The sequence below is a fragment of the Mustela nigripes genome, chromosome 14 (assembly GCF_022355385.1).
Source record: "Mustela nigripes isolate SB6536 chromosome 14, MUSNIG.SB6536, whole genome shotgun sequence".
Taxonomy (NCBI): domain Eukaryota; kingdom Metazoa; phylum Chordata; class Mammalia; order Carnivora; family Mustelidae; genus Mustela; species Mustela nigripes.
This window is the reverse complement of record NC_081570.1, coordinates 11,515,269-11,531,455: the sequence shown is the minus strand read 5'-3', so window position 1 is coordinate 11,531,455 and position 16,187 is coordinate 11,515,269. Positions and strand designations below refer to the sequence as shown.

Here is a 16,187-nt window from a genome sequence, read left to right as displayed (position 1 = left end):
ATTCTAGCTCCTGAGCTGATGTAGGACCTTGGGCAAGCCATGCCCCTCTGGGCCTCAGTTTCCCCATCTGTAGGATACTTCTAACACCAGAATTCTTTGTTCTGCAAACCTGTACTTTAAAGGCCTCGTCCCAACATGGGGATGTGAGGGAATGAGGGGTCCCTCTGAGATTATGAGGCTGGAGAGATGAGGCTGGGGTAGTGGGCCTGAGTGTCCTGGGGGCGGAGGGAAGGTCAGTGCAGAGGATGAGCTTGCACTGAGCTGCTCTGCCACTCCAGGGTCTCTTCCTTGTTTAGGGTCAAGGCCATGGAGACCCAACCAACACCAGGGCCTGTTCCTGCACTGGTAAGTAGAGCCAGAGTTGGGGTGCGGAGGGCGCCTGCTGGGAATCAGGAGGAGGGAGGAGGCAGAGGAGGGACTGGGCTGGTATCTGGAATCCAACTGGGGAGAATGTGAGTGAGCCTGTGTGTCTGTGTGAGTGTGCACACGTGTGTGTGTTTGCATGTGTGCATGCACAAGTGTGTGCATCTTGGGCAGGGGCAAAGGATGCCCTTAGACTCTGGAGCTTGGAAACAGGAGCAGAACCCTGGGCTAGTAGCTGGTAGCTAATGGGATTTGTCAGGGGAGATTTTTTTTTTTTAAGGTATTTATTTATTTATTTATTTGGCAGAGATCACAAGTAGGTAGAGAGGCAGGCAGAGAGAGGAAAGGAAGCAGGCTCCCTGCTGAGCAGAGAGCCCGAAGAGGGGCTTGATTCCAGGACCCTGGGATCAGGACCTGAACCGAAGGCAGAGGCTTTAACCCACTGAGCCACCCAGGCGCCCCTACGGGTGATTTTAGTTGGAAGGAAAGTAATATAGCATGTTTCTGCTGATGGACAAAATAGAGCTGGCGCTTTAGGGACAAGAGCTGCTTCTCATGTGGGACAAAGGGCTGGGCAGGGGCGTGCGTGCTAGAGGTAGGCTGGGGATGACCCGTCCCTGTCATAGGAGGGACAGAAGCAGGAGATGGCTAGATTTGTCGGATGAATGAGTGGGCGTTTATTAAGTGCCTGCCACGTGTCGTCCCTGGGTAGTCACGGATAAAGGAGGCAGACAAGGTCCTGCTCACATGAAGCTTACCTTCTGGTCAGGTCGGCAAACAACAGGTTACTGACAAGACCACTGAGGCTGTGCTGATCCTGGGGACAGAAATAAATGAAAGGTGGGGCAGGGAGTGACTTACTCAAGCCCCCCAGGCTCACAGTGCTGGAAGGCGGGGGAGCCAAGGTCAAGTGCAGGGAGGAGCCTCGTGGGGTGCATAGGAGATTTGGAGGGCATCGTCCAGGGGCCCAGAGAGGAAGAGCACTGCGAGGTTGCCCTGGAGAGTGAAGGGCAGGAGACGCTCTGTGGGACAGTCTGGCTGGATTCCCTCTCCTGTGCTGTCCCCAGGAGGTGAGGGGCACTGGAGAGAGGAGGGATCTGGACCCTGGGCAGAAGCAGCCTCGGGAGCCCACGGTGGCTGTGGAGGCCCAGAACCTTGGGAGCCTTCGGCAAGGCTTCATGAAGTGCTTGCTGGAGGTGGAGGAGGAGGAGGTCACACATCGGAGGGCTGCCAAGGCCCGGGCCCTGCCAAACCGGAAGTCCCCCAGGACCCTGACCCCCGTGCCCTCCTCGGCCCCAAGCCTGCCTCTGACCCTGCCTCAGACCCCTGCCTCGGCCCCTGCGATGGCCCCTTCCTGGGCCCGGTCGCCAGCCCCCGGGCCAGTCCCTGTCCCTGCCCCTGTGGGATCCCCGGTCCCGGCCTCAGGGCTGGTCACAGCCCTGCCGGCCCCCACCCTGGACGTGGGCTGGAGAAGGGCAGAACTCTTGCACCCGAGTGGAGAGAGGAGCCTGAGCAGCACCAAGACACGGTAGGAGTCACCCCCAAAAAAGAGCACCCGAGGTCAGAGCTGGGGTCCCAGGGTCCCTGGCATCTTTCTTCCAGACTCTCGTCCCCATCACGTGTGTCCCCTCTTCATTTCTCACTTCTGCTCCCCCACCCCCACCCCCATTTCTGCCAGCTTCTCTCTTTCTAATCTAAGTCCCTCTAAGGGACATGGAGGCGTGTCCCTTCCCCTCATGTCCCCTCACTCCTGCCTCCTCCTCCCCAGGGTCACTCTGAGCCTCTCCTGACCCCCCAAAGCCTCCCCCAGGGTCCTTCCCATGCCCTCCTCTGCCCCACCCTCCCCCCTTGCCCGCCTCTAGCTTCTGGGGGTGGCCCCGGGCAAGGGTGACTGGATGTGTGCCCTGTGTCTGGGGTCTGTCCTCTGTAGGCAGGAGCTGGAGGAGCGCGGCCTCCTCAAGCTGTACCAGAGCTGGGATGAAAGGTTCGAGGAGCATCTCACCCTGAGGCAAGAGGAAGGTGAGGGCCGGCCTGCCCAGGGAAGCACCTCCAGTGGCAGAAGGCTCAGTCCTGGGGGGATGGGGTGCTCCACACCACACCGCTGACCTGAGGCCCACCGCAGCCCTGTGTTCTGGGCCCGGGGGAGACTTCCTGCCTAGGGAGACAGTGCGGGGTGGCAGCTGGCCGTGGGAGTCTGAGTCCCTGCTGGGCCCTCTTCCTTGGGGTCCAGTCCTCTTCCGGAACTGCCTCCTTGAGTAAACAGATCAAACCCAGCAAGGTTCTTCAGGCTTGGAGGCATTTCTGCCTCCCTCCATCCAAGCCCACTCTGCTGGTCGTCTGGAGGCCGCTTGGATGGGAGGCAGAGTTCCAGGGCCCCCCGTCCGCCCGAGACCATCCCTCACCATTTAACAAGACCAGTTGCCCTGGACAAGTCCCATTTCCTGCCACATCCTACCCCCTCCCAAAAGTTTTAAAGTTCTGAATACCCACCTGGGGGAGGCCCTGGGCCCCACGACTCCACTGGCCACGAGAGGGAGGAGGAGGGAGTGCTGACTCCGTGAGCTCCACGGGTTTCCTGCAGCCCGGCTACACCCTGCCCCAGCCCCAGAAGAGCAGGGATCAGTCCTCCCTCCACCCTTGACTCCTCCCCTAAATCTTTGACCCTCTCCACTGGCCCCTTCTGATTTCCTCTTTCCAGCTCCCCATGAGCGCTTCCTGGGCGCTGGCTCCTTCCAGCATTACAACTCTCTAGCCATTTTCAAAAAGGCCCTTCTGCCCCGCGTCCTTGAGCAGAGTTCACGGACAAGGTGCCTCCGTGGCTTAGAGACCCGGGCTTTCCGCCATGCCCCGCAGCCCTCTCTGGCTGCTCTGCTCTCATAGTCCAAACCATGGGGCATTTTGCCCACGCCTGCTTTTAAGAGCTGTTCTTGTCTTACCCTTTTTTTTTTTTTTTGGCATGCCTGCCCTTGGGGGGTCACCGCTCACCCCAATCCGAGCTCCCTAGTGCTCCCTCTGTCCTCATCTCAGTTCTGTGTGTCAGACTTCAGAGTCTCTTACGTGCCAGACACTGAATTAACACAACTGCTCTCGGAGGATGAACCGTTTTGTCCATCTCACAGATGAGAAAATCGAGTCTCAGAGAAGTACGGTGGTTTGCCCGTGGCAGTTGTGTGGTTTGCTTGGGCTGCCGTAACAGCAGCAGCATGGGGTGGCTGAGCATTTCTTTGCTCAGAGCTCAGGAGGTCGCAAACCAAGCAGATCTCAGATCAAGGTGGCGGCAGAATGGGGTTTTTTTTGAGGCCCCTCCCCTCGCCTTGCAGGTGGCTGCGTGTACCCTCCTGTGTCCTCATGTGGTCTCACGTGGCCTTTCCTCTGTGCACAGACATCCCTGCTGTCTCTTGTGTTTCCGCATTTCCTTTTCTTGTAAGGACGCCAGTTGGACTGGAATAGGGCCCACGCTACTATCTCATTTTAACTTAACCACCTCTTTTTTTTTAAATATTTTATTTATTTATTTGACAGACAGAGATCACAAGTAGGCAGGGAGGCAGACAGAGAGAGAGGAGGAAGCAGGCTCCCCGCTGAGCAGAGAGAAAGGCCCTGTCTCTAAATACAGTCCCATGCTAATGTCCTGGGGGTCAGAGCTTCAGCATAAGAGTTTCAGTGGGATGCAGTTCAGGCCAAAGCAGCCACCCAGCTTATTATTAAAGGGCAGACCCAGCCCCCTCCCTCGGTCTGTTGATTCTGCCAACATTTGGCTGCGGGCTGAGAAGTCAGGTGCAGCTTTTGGTACCAAGCTATCCTGGAAAGCACGTCCATGCGGATAAGTGACCATAGAGCACCAAAGTCAAAGGCACAGACCTAAGGGTCAGAAAGACCTAACTGGTCACTTAATCTTTAAGCCTCAGTTTCCCTATTGGGACAAAAGGAACAAGCATCCCACTCTTATGAGGCCATTGTAAGACTTTAATGAGAACGTGGCCATGAAGAGCCTAGCACAGTGCCTGGCACATAGCAGGGATGCCCTAAGGTGGTTGTGCTCCTGGCACAGAGTGAAGGTCATTAAGGAGCTTAGGTGTTGGCACACCTGCTGAGACCTTGGCCTGACCTTGGGATAGAGAGTGGAGTGAGTTAGTGGGATGGCGCCTTCCACTATGGCTGTTTAAGCTGCCCCTGTCTCTCCACCCAGCCACGGTGGTGAAGGATGCTGGGCAGGAGGGTGGTTGGAAAGTGGGGGCGTTGGATGGTGGGAACAAGGCGTGTCCCCGCCTCCCGTGACCTCCGCCACCTCACCACAGCCTTCCGCAGTTACTTTGAGATCTTCAGTGGCCATGGCGAGGTGAACGCACAGAACCTTGGCAACATCCTGCTGCTTGTGGGCATCTCCCTCACGCCGGCTCAGGTACAGGACGCCCTGAGGAGCGCCGACATCGATGGTGAGTGACGGGAGGCGCCACTCTGAGTCCCAGGCAGGGCCAGCAACGGGAGACCTTTCTGGCCCTGCAGGCCTCCACGCTTCAAGGGGCCTGCACATGGTTTAATACTCAGCTGTTGCAGTCCGGAAATTCTTCATAAATTTTTGAGTGAGGGACCCCATCCTGCATTTTTATTTTCCACTGGGGTCCCATCACTCTGGGCCCCCAAAGTTAATGCTCTCTGAGTACCTACTCAGCACCGGGTTCTGGGCACCTGGAGATGGCCATGACCTATCTTCTGACCCTAGGATGTAGGTGGTATCTGAGATACCTCCCTTTGAGGCCTGTGTGTGTGCTTCGTGGGACCTTCTCCCATGACCGGGTCACTCATTTGACCAGCTATGTGACCTTGGACAAATCAGTGAAGTTGGCCAGGCCTCGGTTTCCATACAATGGGGCTGATAGCATCCATCTCAGCAGGCTGCTGGAAAGCAAGTGAGATAATCCAGGCAGAGCATTGAGCCCAATGCCTGGTGCACAGAACGTATTTATAAGACATTGAGCTGCTAGTGTTCGCCATCCAGGAAGTATTTATAAGTACGCACTGTGTGCGCCTTCCTGATCTGGGCACTGAGAATAAAGAGACGGGTAAGGCCCATGAGCCCTGCCCTCAAGGTGCTCACAGAGACAGGGACACAGAAGAGTCACCAAAGGAAGCAGCACTTCAGGTGGCTTAGAGGGAGGGATCAGGAAGGAAGACTTCCTGGAGGAGGTGATGACCGAGCCAAATCGTGAAAGATTAAATAGCGGTTAGGCAGGGAGGGAAGAAAAAAGGGCATCCCCCGTGACAGAAATAAACGAGACAAAGGGAGGAGGATACAGGGCGAGGGGAATCCCCCGTGGTTTGCTTGGCTAGATGCAGGCCGTGAGGAGCCGTGGAGCTGTAGGGGGCCTGGGCTCCTGGCCACTACCCGTCCGGCTCTGCTTCCTCCATCACCATATGGGGGCGAATCCACACACACAAGCCAGGAACCACCTTAGCTCTGCCCCTATGTGACTCTTGGCAAAAGCTTCCTTTTTCTCTATGCCTCAGGCCCCATCTGTGACGTGGGGATAAGAGTATTAGGCACCTCCAGGGGGTGGTTTTCAGGATTAGAGACCATTTATTCATTTGTCTAGTAGCTCAGGAAACATCTGCTAAGACTTGTCTGTCTTTTTTTTTTTTTTTTTTAAAGTTTTATTTATTTAAGGAATCTCTACCCCAAATGTGGGGCTCAAATTCAAAACTCTGAGATCAAAAGTCACATGTTCCTCTGGATTGAGCCAGCCAGGTGCCCCCCAAAACTACCTGTCTTAAGCCCTGAGGACACAGTACAGAACAAAACAGACCCTTTTGGCATCTCCATTAAATTCCAGATCTTACAAGTGTGTGGTTGAAACACAGGGTTTTATGAGAATGTGTAGTGAGGCAGTTGACGCGATCCGGTCTGACTTCTCTTGGGGAAGGGATGATCAAGAAGAAGCACGTGTAGGATGTTTACTAAAGAGTTAGAGGGCAGTAGAGAAGATTCCAGGAAGAGGAAGCAGCATGTGCAAAGGCCCGGAACAGGGAACGTGGCCCCAGTGGAAGAACAGGTTCATGCTGGGGGCCCTTGGCACCAGGTGAGACTGGAGACAGGTAATAGGCAGGTCCTACAGGGCCTTGAAGGCCGAGGTGGGAATCTTGCGGGTACCTAATTCTCGTGCAGTGACTAGCACATGGTAATAATGACAGTTGCTGACATTTACTGAGCTTGTATAATACCCACGGCTCTGTTCTAATCACATTGCTTCATTTGTTCTCCCATGAGATAAGTATTATGGTTATCTCCACTCTCTAGGTAAGAAAGCTAAGGCTTAGAGGGGTTGGGGGCTTTGCCAAGGTCACACGGATAGTAAGTGGTGGACCAGGGATGGGAACTCAGACTGCTGCCCTCAGTTCTAGAAGCTTCCAACCCAGGCACCCCTAATTTTCACCTTCTACTTTGCTGTGTGCACCGCACATGCTGCACTGAGTATGTGTCTTCTTTGTGTTTTATAATCAAACCCATTGAGTACATGCTAACATGCCCGGGGTGCAGTGCCTGCGCCCACTCTGGCAGGCCCTTGCCCACTGTTATACCCCTGGCCTCCACAGGAGATGGTCATGTAGGCTTCAAGGACTTCTTGGCTGTGATGACAGACACCAGGCGCTTCTTCTGCTCTGTGGGTGAGCAGGGGTGAGCCCAGAGGAGTCAGAGCTCGGGGAGGGGCCTGGTGGCTGGTGGGACCAGTTGGCTTCCAGAACTACGGAATGGTAACAGCAGACATCTTCCCATGTCCCCAGAGCAGAATGCCCTGACGGACATGGCTCCCCCAAACCCCCACACTCTGCTCTTTGAGATCCTGTCCCTGCTGGTGGAGATGCTGGCCTTACCGGAGGCGGCCTTAGAAGAGATCACCAAGTGAGTGCGGCCGGTGGTTGTGGGTGGAGGGTGACAGACACAGAAATGGCACCTAGTATTGTGGCAGCTGAAGAATTTTGATAGTTAGGACTCTTAGTTGCAAGTGAAAGGCACCCAAATAAAATTGGCCTAAGCAAAAGGGGAATGTATTGGCTCATATAATGGATCATGGCCTCAGGAATGGCTGGATCCAGGAGATCAGATGATACTCTTAAGGTTTTATCTCTCCTACCCATCTCTGTACCATGGTTTCAAGCTCAACTAGGTCAGGGCGCCTGGGTGGCTCAGTAGGTTAAGCCTCTGCCTTCAGCACAGGTCATGATCTCAGGATCCTGGGATCAGGCCTTGTGTTGTGCTCTCTGCTCAGTGAGGAGTCTGCTTCTCCCTCTCCCTCAGTGGGAAGGATGGCAACTGGCAGCCCTATACTCACACCCGCCTAGCTGTACCAATTCAACAGCAAGAGGAATACTTTCTTGCAGTACCCAGAGGACAATCTCAGAACGGGTATGTGATAGAGACTGCCTGGAGCCAGAGAACGCTGGAGATGAAAGCCTCCCCATGTTTCCAGACTGGGCTGGGTGGAGGTGGTGGTTACTGGTTCAACTAAGGAAGGAATGGCTACGCACAAAAGGAACTTCAACATTCCAAGGCTAAAAGCAAACTGTGATGGCAGAACAGCCCAGCTGGTCTCTGTGTATCACACAGAGGACTGTCTCTGCCACTGAGACCAGGCCTTGTCCACATGGGCCCAGAGGTAGGGGAATGACAGCAAGGCTTCTGAGATTTGTCCGTGTCGTTGTGGGCGTCAGGGTTGACCCGTTTCTACTGCTGACCAGTGTCCCACTCATGAATCTACCACAGTTGGTTCGTCCATTCTGACGGGTCTCTCCATGTTTCTCCATTGGGGTTATCGTGAACAAAGCTGCCGTTAATATTTTTGTGCAAGTCCTTCTGTGGACACATACTTTGGCTTCTTCGGGTGAATATGCAGAAGGGAATTGTGGGTAGGTGTATTTTACTTCTGAGAACTCATCAGACCTTTTTCCAAGTGGTTGCACCATTTTACAATCCCACTATTCGTAGGAGAGTTCCAGTTGCTCCACATCCTGTGCAAATTTGGTATTGTCGGTCTTCCTCCTGGTAGATATGGAGTGGCGCTCTGGTCTTTACTCACCTTCATTTGTATTCCTGAGTACTTTATTGTTCACCTTTTCATAAACTTTATTTTTTTTTAAAGATTTTATTTATTTATTTTACAGACAGAGAACACAGTAGGTAGAGAGGCAGGCAGGGGGTGGGGGAAGCAGGCTCCCCGCTGGGCAGAGAGCCCGATGCGGGGCTCAATCCCAGGACCCTGGGATCATGACCTGAGCTGAAGGCAGAGGCTTACCCCACTGAACCACCCAGGCACCCCACTTTTCATAAACTTTCTATGAATGGATTCATACTGTGTTAAGTCTTTTGTTACTTGTTTTTTCTCCTCAACCTTATGTTTTTATGATTCATTCACATCCTTGTGAGTAATTATCAATCATTTATTGTTCTTGGGGCACCTGGGTGGCTCAGTGGGTTAAAGCCTCTGCCTTTGGCTCAGATCATGGTCTCAGGGTCCAGGGATCGAGCCCTGCATTGGGCTCTCTGCTCAGTGGGGAGCCTGCTTCCTCCCTCCTCTATCTCTGCCTGCCTCTCTGCCTACTTGTGATCTTGGTCTGTCAAATAAATAGATTCTGAAAAAAAACCGTTTATTGTTCTCACTGCTACATACTATTTTTAAAAAAATTTTATTTTTTTTGACAGAGAAAGGGAGCAAGCACAACCAGGAAGAACGGCAGGCAGGGGGAGAGGGAGAAGCAGGCTCCCCGCTGAGCAGGGAGCCCAATGTGGGTCTCTATCCCAGCACCCTGGGATCATGTCCTAAGCCAAAGGCAGATGCTTAACTGACTGAGCCACCCAGGTATCCCAACTGCTACATACTATTATGTGTGACTATATCACAGTATACTTATTCATTCTGCTGATAGCCATCAGGGTTATGTTCAGTTTTCAACTGTGTAGAAACAGTGTGAATATTCTTGTATATGTCTCCTGGGACACATGGGCAAAAGATTCTAAAGAGCGTAGTTTTTATACTTTTAGGCCAACATCCCTTTACACTCATTTTTTTTTAAGATTTTATTTATTTATTTGACAGAGATCACAAGTAGGCAGAGAGGCAGGCAGAGAGAGAAGGGGAAGCAGGCTCCCCGTTGAGCAGAGAGCCCAACGTGGGGCTCGATCCCAAGACCCTGGGATCATGACCCGAGCCGAAGGCAGTGGCCCAACCCGCTGAGCCACCCTGGCGCCCCTACACTCATTTTTTAAAAAAAGATTTTATGTAGGCACCTGGGTGGCTCAGTGGGTTAAGCCTCTACCTTCGGCTCAGGTCATGATCTCAGGGTCCTGGGATCGAGCCCCCCATTGGGTTCTCTGCTTCCTCCACTCTCCTCTCTGCCTGCCTCTCTGCCTACTTGTGATCTCTGTCTGTCAAATGAATAAATAAAAATCTTTAAAAAAAATTTTTTTTTCTTTCTGGGTACCTGGGTGGCTCAGTTGGTTAAGCATCCACCTTCAGCTCAGGTCATGATCCCAGGATTCTGGGAACAAGCCTCACATTGGGCTTCTGGATCGGCGGGAAGCCTGCTTCTCCAACTCCCTCTGCTTGTGCTCCCTCTCTCACTGCGTCTCTCTGTGTCAAATTAAAAAAAAAAATCTTAAAAAAAAATTTCTTTCTTTTTAGAGAAAAAGAGAGAGCAGGGGGAGGAGCAGAGGGGGAGGGAGAGGAAGGGGGAAAGAATCCCAAGCAGATTCCCATGCTGAGCGGAGAGCTGGACACGGGGCTTGATGTCATGACCCTGAGATCATGACGTGAGATGAACCCAAGAGTCGGACGCTCTACTGACTGTGCCAGCCAGGTACCCCTGTACTCCTTTATTTATTTTTTAAAGTTTATTTATTTAAGCACTCTCTACATCCAGCATGGGGCTCAAACTCAAGAGCCTCACAGTCTACGAACTGAGCCAGCTAGAAGCGCTTGTACTCTTAAATGGAAGAGTCTATTGGTCTATCTTGTAGTTTATTTTTTTTAAAGATTGTATTTATTTATTTGACAGACAGAGATCACAAGTAGGCCGAGAGGCAGGCAGAGAGAGAGGGGGAAGCAGGCTCCCCACTTGAGCAGGGAGCCCAATGCGGGGCTTGATCCCAGGACCCTGGGATCATGACCTGAGCAGAAGGCAGAAGCTTTAACCCACTGAGCCACCCAGGCGCGCCCCTATCTTGTAGTTTAAACGGCCCTTCTCCCACGAATGTTTTGGTAACGTGCACTCGTCATTTGGAAAATACTGCATATCTCTCAGGTGTTAGCACATTTCATTTTAATTAGTATAGGTATATTTATATCTATATACACTATATATAGCTAGTATATATATACTATGACACTATATTAATTAGTATAGATATACTATGATATTATAATTAATATCACCACTAGTATCAGGAAAGTCTTTAAGTATTAGAAGTGTTGTGTGTGGCTATAGTTCATTCATTTTCACTGCTATAAAGTATTTTGTATAAAGACATGTATATGCCCATGTTGATGGGTTTAAGTTTCCCAAAAGTCTAACTTTTTCCTGAAAGCTTTAATTTGATCAGAGGCAAAAAATGCTGTCAGTTGTTCTCCTTGAAATGACAGGCTAACTTCGTCTACTTTTAGAGAAATATCCACTGAAAACCAAAGGCTGAATAACCATGGTTTCTCCTTTGTTCAAATAAAAATGTCATTTGATGTCCAGGAAAGGAAAAACTGTCTGTTACTCTCTCAGAATTTCCAACTGGAACAGACATATGATAGACGAATAGGAGGGATGCCTGCCTGGCTGGCTCCGTCAGTAGACCATGCAATTCTTGATCTCAGAGTTGTTAGTTCAAGTCCCACATTGGGTGTAGAGATCATTTAAATAAGGAAAGAAAACTTAAAAAAAAAAAAAAAAGATAGATGAAGAGGAGAAAAGCATATGAATCTTATTTACACATACCTGGGCACCCTCACAAGAAAAAGAAGACCCAAAGAAATGACTCGGCCTGGGTGCCTGGGTGGCTCAGTGGGTTAAGCCGCTGCCTTCGGCTCAGGTCATGATCTCAGGGTCCTGGGATCGAGTCCCGCATCGGGCTCTCTGCTCAGCAGGGAGTCTGCTTCCTCCTCTCTCTCTCTCTGCCTGCCTCTCTGCCTACTTGTGATCTCTCTCTGTCAAATAAATAAATAAAATCTTTAAAAAAAAAAAAAAAGAAAAAAAAAGAAATGACTCGGCCTAAGTGTTTCTATCCTAGGTTGAACAGAGAGTAGTGAATGTGGAATAGTAGTGAAACTATATGGGCAGACTAAGGGAAGATGAGTTATTTTAAGGAGGTTTATTACAGAGTTCTCTCAGCCAAGGCTCCGCATCTCTTGAGATAAGAATGTTTCTTCCTGGGGTGCTTGGGTGGCTCAGTCAAGTAAGTGTCTGCCTATAGCTTAGGTGGTCCTGGGATCCCACCCAGCAGGGAGCTCGATGTGGGGCTCTATCCCCAGGACCCTGGGATCATGACCTGAGCCGAAGGCAGAGCCCTAACCCACTGAGCCACCCAGGCGCCCCTGCTGGTATTTTCTTTTGCTGTGTCTAATCTCCTCTTAAGTGTATCCAGTGAATTTTTCCTTTCAGCTGTTGCATTTTTCATATTTAAATATTTAATTCAGTTCTATTTCATAGTTTTCTTTCCTCTTGTTCATATTTCCTTCAAATCCTTGGGCATATTTATAATACCTCAATTAAGGTCCTTTTCTGCTAATTCTGCCATCTTTGTCATTTCTGGGTCTGTTTCTGTAAACTGATTTTTCTTTTTTTTTCTGATTTTCCTTTTTTTATTGGTACTTTCCTGCTTCTCGTGTCTGTTAGTTTTTGATTGGATGCTGGACATTGTGGCACTTTACTGAGTGTCTGGATTTTATTCCTTAAAGTGTTGAACTAGAGGGCAGGTGTTTACGTTACGTTAATGTTATGTTATGTTATGTTATGTTACTGATAATCTTTCTTTCAAGGTTATGTTATTTTATTTTATTAAACTCTACTCCCAACATGGGGCTTATTATATTCATGACCCTGAGATCAAGAGCCACATGCTGTACCAACTCTGCCAGGGGGGTATCCCTCTTTCAAGGTTTTAAAGCTTTGTTAGGGGGCCACCAAGGTGGCTCAGTGGGTTAAGCCTCTGACTTTAGCTCAGGTCATGATCTCAGGGTCCTGGGATAGAGCCCCACATCGGGCTCTCTGCTCAGCAGGGAGCCTGCTTCCCCCACTCTCTCTACCTGCCTCTCTGCCTACTTGTGATCTCTCTGTCAAATAAATAAATAAAATCTTTTAATAAAATAAAAATAAAGCTTTGTTAGGGAAGATCCAGTGTAGTCTCTCCTCTAGGACTCAGTCCCAACTACTGAAAGAGGACTCATTTAAGAGCTCTATTAATTCTTCAGGTGTTCAACAAAGAGCTTCTGCTCTGTTGGAACGTCATGTGTCTCTCAGCCCTAGGTTAACCCTGGTAATTACTTCTGTTTTTTGTTCTTTGTCTGGCTTCGTGAAATTTCACACTATGTGTGTACTACTTAGTATGCAACCAAAAACTGAAGAAAACCCCATGTGTATTTCTGCAACTTTCATTACATGACTCCTATCTCTTTGATATCCTGATACACTAATCCCTGTCGCCTCCATGTTCACCAGCTACACTGTCTGTCCCCTTACCTCAGTGGGTCTACGATGGTTCTGCCTGGGTGCCACTTCCTGTACCTCCAGGCAAAGTTCTCTGGAGAACCGGTCAGCTCACCTCATTGGTTTCTCCCCTCAGGGACTATAGTCTTGTGCTGCCTATTGTTCAATATCTCACAAGTTTCATATATTTATTTATGGCAGGAGGACAAGTTCAGTACCAGGTCCTTCATTATGGCCAGAAACAGAATTCTGTTCATTTGTCTTCAATTTTTTAATCCACTGTTCTTCAGATTGGATGATTTCTACTGATCTGTCTTCAAGTTTACTAATTCTCCAGTCTGCTACAAAGACTGTTCAGACTTTTTCACTTCAGTTATTGTACCTTTTGGTTCTAGAATTTCCATTTGTTTCATGTTTGTAGTTTGTTTCTCTATTCATTAAGATCAGATTTTCCCTCAATTATTTGAATATATATTTTAATACCTTTTTAAAACTTTTAAAAAAAGATTTTATCTATTTATTTAACAGACAGAGATCACAGGTAGGCAGAGAGGCAGACAGAGAGAGAGGAAGGGAAGCAGGCTCCCTGCTGAGCAGAGAGCCTGATGTAGGACTCAATCCCAGGACCCTGGGAACACGACCTGATCTGAAGACAGAGGCTTTAACCCGCTGAGCCACCCAGGCGCCCCCTTTTTTAATACCTTTTAAAAAAGATTTTATTTAGGGCGCCTGGGTGGCTCAGTGGGTTAAGCCGCTGCCTTCAGCTCAGGTCATGTGATCTCAGGGTCCTGGGATCGAGTCCCACATCGGGCTCTCAGCTCAGCGGGGAGCCTGCTTCCTTCTCCCTCTCTCTCTGCCTGCCTCTTTAACTACTTGTGATCTCTGTCAAATAAATAAATAAAACCTTTAAAAAAAAAGATTTTATTTATTTGAGAGAGAGCACATGAATGGGAGGAGGGGCAGAGGAAGAGAGAGAAGCAGACTTCCTGCTGAGCAGGGAACCTGATGTGGGGCTCCGTCCCAGGACCGTGAGATCATAACTTGAGCCAAGGGTCAGAGTCTCAGGACTCTGAGATCAAGACCTGAGCTGAAACCAAGAGTCAGACGCTTAACCGACGAGCCATCCAGGCACCCTGTCATGTCTGGTAATTTTTTATTGTGTCCTGGACATTTTAGATGATATGCATTAGAGACTGGATTGTTTTGTTTGGAAGCGGGACTCTTCCTTTGATGAGCATTTTTTGTTCCTGTGGGCAGTTCCTTGCCAGTTTATGTAGTCTTGGTTTTTTATTTTGTTCAGGCATATTTGTGAAAGGCCCAGGTGTTACCTAAACCCTCTAACTTGGTAGACTCAACTTCCAAACTCTGTTTTTCTCCTACGGATTTTAGTTTTAGGTAAGGCCTATGGTAGACAGAAGTCAGCAAGTTATGGGCTGCAGGCCACACTCAGTTTTTGTGTTTTTTTTTTTTAAGATTTTATTTGTTTATTTGACAGAGAGAGACGGTAAGAGAGGGAACACAAGCAGGAGGAGTAGGAGAGGGAAAGCAGGCTTCCCACTGAGCAAGAAGCCCGATGCCTGGGCTCCATCCCAGGACCCTGGGATCATGACCTGAGCCAAAGGCAGGCACTCAACGACTGAGCTACCCAGGCCCCCTAGCTTGCTCTGTTTTTACAGTTAAACTTTTATCAAAATGCAGCCACATCCATTCATCCCCATATAGTATATGGATTTCTTGATGCTACATTGGCAAAGCTCAGTATCCATTATCACTTCTGTGATAATAAAATTATCTACTTCTTCTTGTAGTTTTATCAGATTTTGCCTTCTATTTCATGTTTAGAATTTTGTTTCCTGACAAACTGAACATTTTATCATTATATGGTAATCATTTGTGTCTTTAGTAATGCTTTTTGCCGTAAGACCTAGTTTTTTAAATATAATATGGTTATACCGAAATCCTTTGGTTAGTATTCAACTGACATAACTTTATCCTTTTAGTTAATTCTTAAAAATTTAAAGTAATGTATACATTGTTTAAAAAAACCCAAAAAACAACAAAGAAACCACAAATAGTCCAGTGGACCTGGGTGGCTCAGTTGTTATGTGTCCGACTTCAGCTCAGGTGATGATCCCAGGATCCTGGGATTCGGCCCTGCTTCGGGCTCCCTACTTGGTGGGAGGCCTGCTTCTTCCACTCCCACTTCCCCTGCTTGTGTTCCCTCTCTCACTGTCTCTCTCTCTCTTAAGTAAAATCTTTTTAAAAAAAAAGTTAAGAACAATGGAAAAACCAAGTAGTGCAAAAAGGTTAGTAATAAACACTTGTAGTACCCCATTCCCTGAAGTCTCCCTTCCCAAGACAAATACTTTTGACTCTCTTCTCATTTTGAAATAACATGCATGTACTACAATATTTTGGTTAGTGATTTTTTTTTTACATGTATCTATTGACTTCCAATTATGGTATGGGTTTAGCTGTCTGATACAACCATCCTCTAAGCTCCCCTCTACCTGTTTTAATATATTATCATTTTTTACTAAATTCTGGGGGGTCCATTATTATGGTTATGCAATTTTTAACAGCTGAGTATTTTATTATACTATGACTTCCTTTCCTTTTTTTTTTTTTTTAAGATTGTTTATTTATTTGATAGCAAGACACTGAGACAGCAAGAGAGGGAACACAAGCAGGGGGAGTGAGAGAGGGAGAAGCAGGCATCCTGCTGAGCAGGGAGCTGGATGGGGGGCTGCATCTGAGGACCCTGGGATCATCACCTGAGCTGAAGTCAGACACTTAACAACTGAGCCACCCAGATGCCCCTTTCCTTGTCTAACTCCTGAAGTTGATGATTGCCTTAGTTTTTTTTTCTTTGTACCCATTAATAATTCCTGTGCCACCTTCTTAGAGTTTCTTTTTCTTGAAGGCATGTTCTAAATAATTTCATTATTCTTATTTTTGGATTAATTTCTTTTTAGAAAATTACTTTATTTATTTGACAGAGAGAGAGAGAGAGAGATCATAAGTAGGCAGAGAGGCAGGCAGAGAGAGAAGGGGAAGCAGGCTCCCTGCTGAACAGAGAGCCCAATGTGGGGCTCGATCCCAGGACCCTGAGATCATGACCTGAGCCAAAGGCAGAGGCTCAG

General features: G+C 48.9%; 1 protein-coding gene across 1 annotated transcript in view; it reads left to right on the top strand.

Moving 5' to 3' along the window:
* The first annotated feature begins 135 nt into the window (after nucleotides 1-135).
* Nucleotides 136-16,187, top strand: part of SPATA21 (spermatogenesis associated 21) — a 21,845-nt gene continuing 5,793 nt past the window's right edge. The window contains exons 1-7 of the mRNA XM_059376332.1: nucleotides 136-143; nucleotides 297-345; nucleotides 1,431-1,891; nucleotides 2,294-2,382; nucleotides 4,662-4,799; nucleotides 6,955-7,026; nucleotides 7,144-7,261. Coding sequence (XP_059232315.1) covers nucleotides 136-143; nucleotides 297-345; nucleotides 1,431-1,891; nucleotides 2,294-2,382; nucleotides 4,662-4,799; nucleotides 6,955-7,026; nucleotides 7,144-7,261 — 935 coding nt within the window. The remainder of the gene's footprint in view (nucleotides 144-296; nucleotides 346-1,430; nucleotides 1,892-2,293; nucleotides 2,383-4,661; nucleotides 4,800-6,954; nucleotides 7,027-7,143; nucleotides 7,262-16,187) is intronic.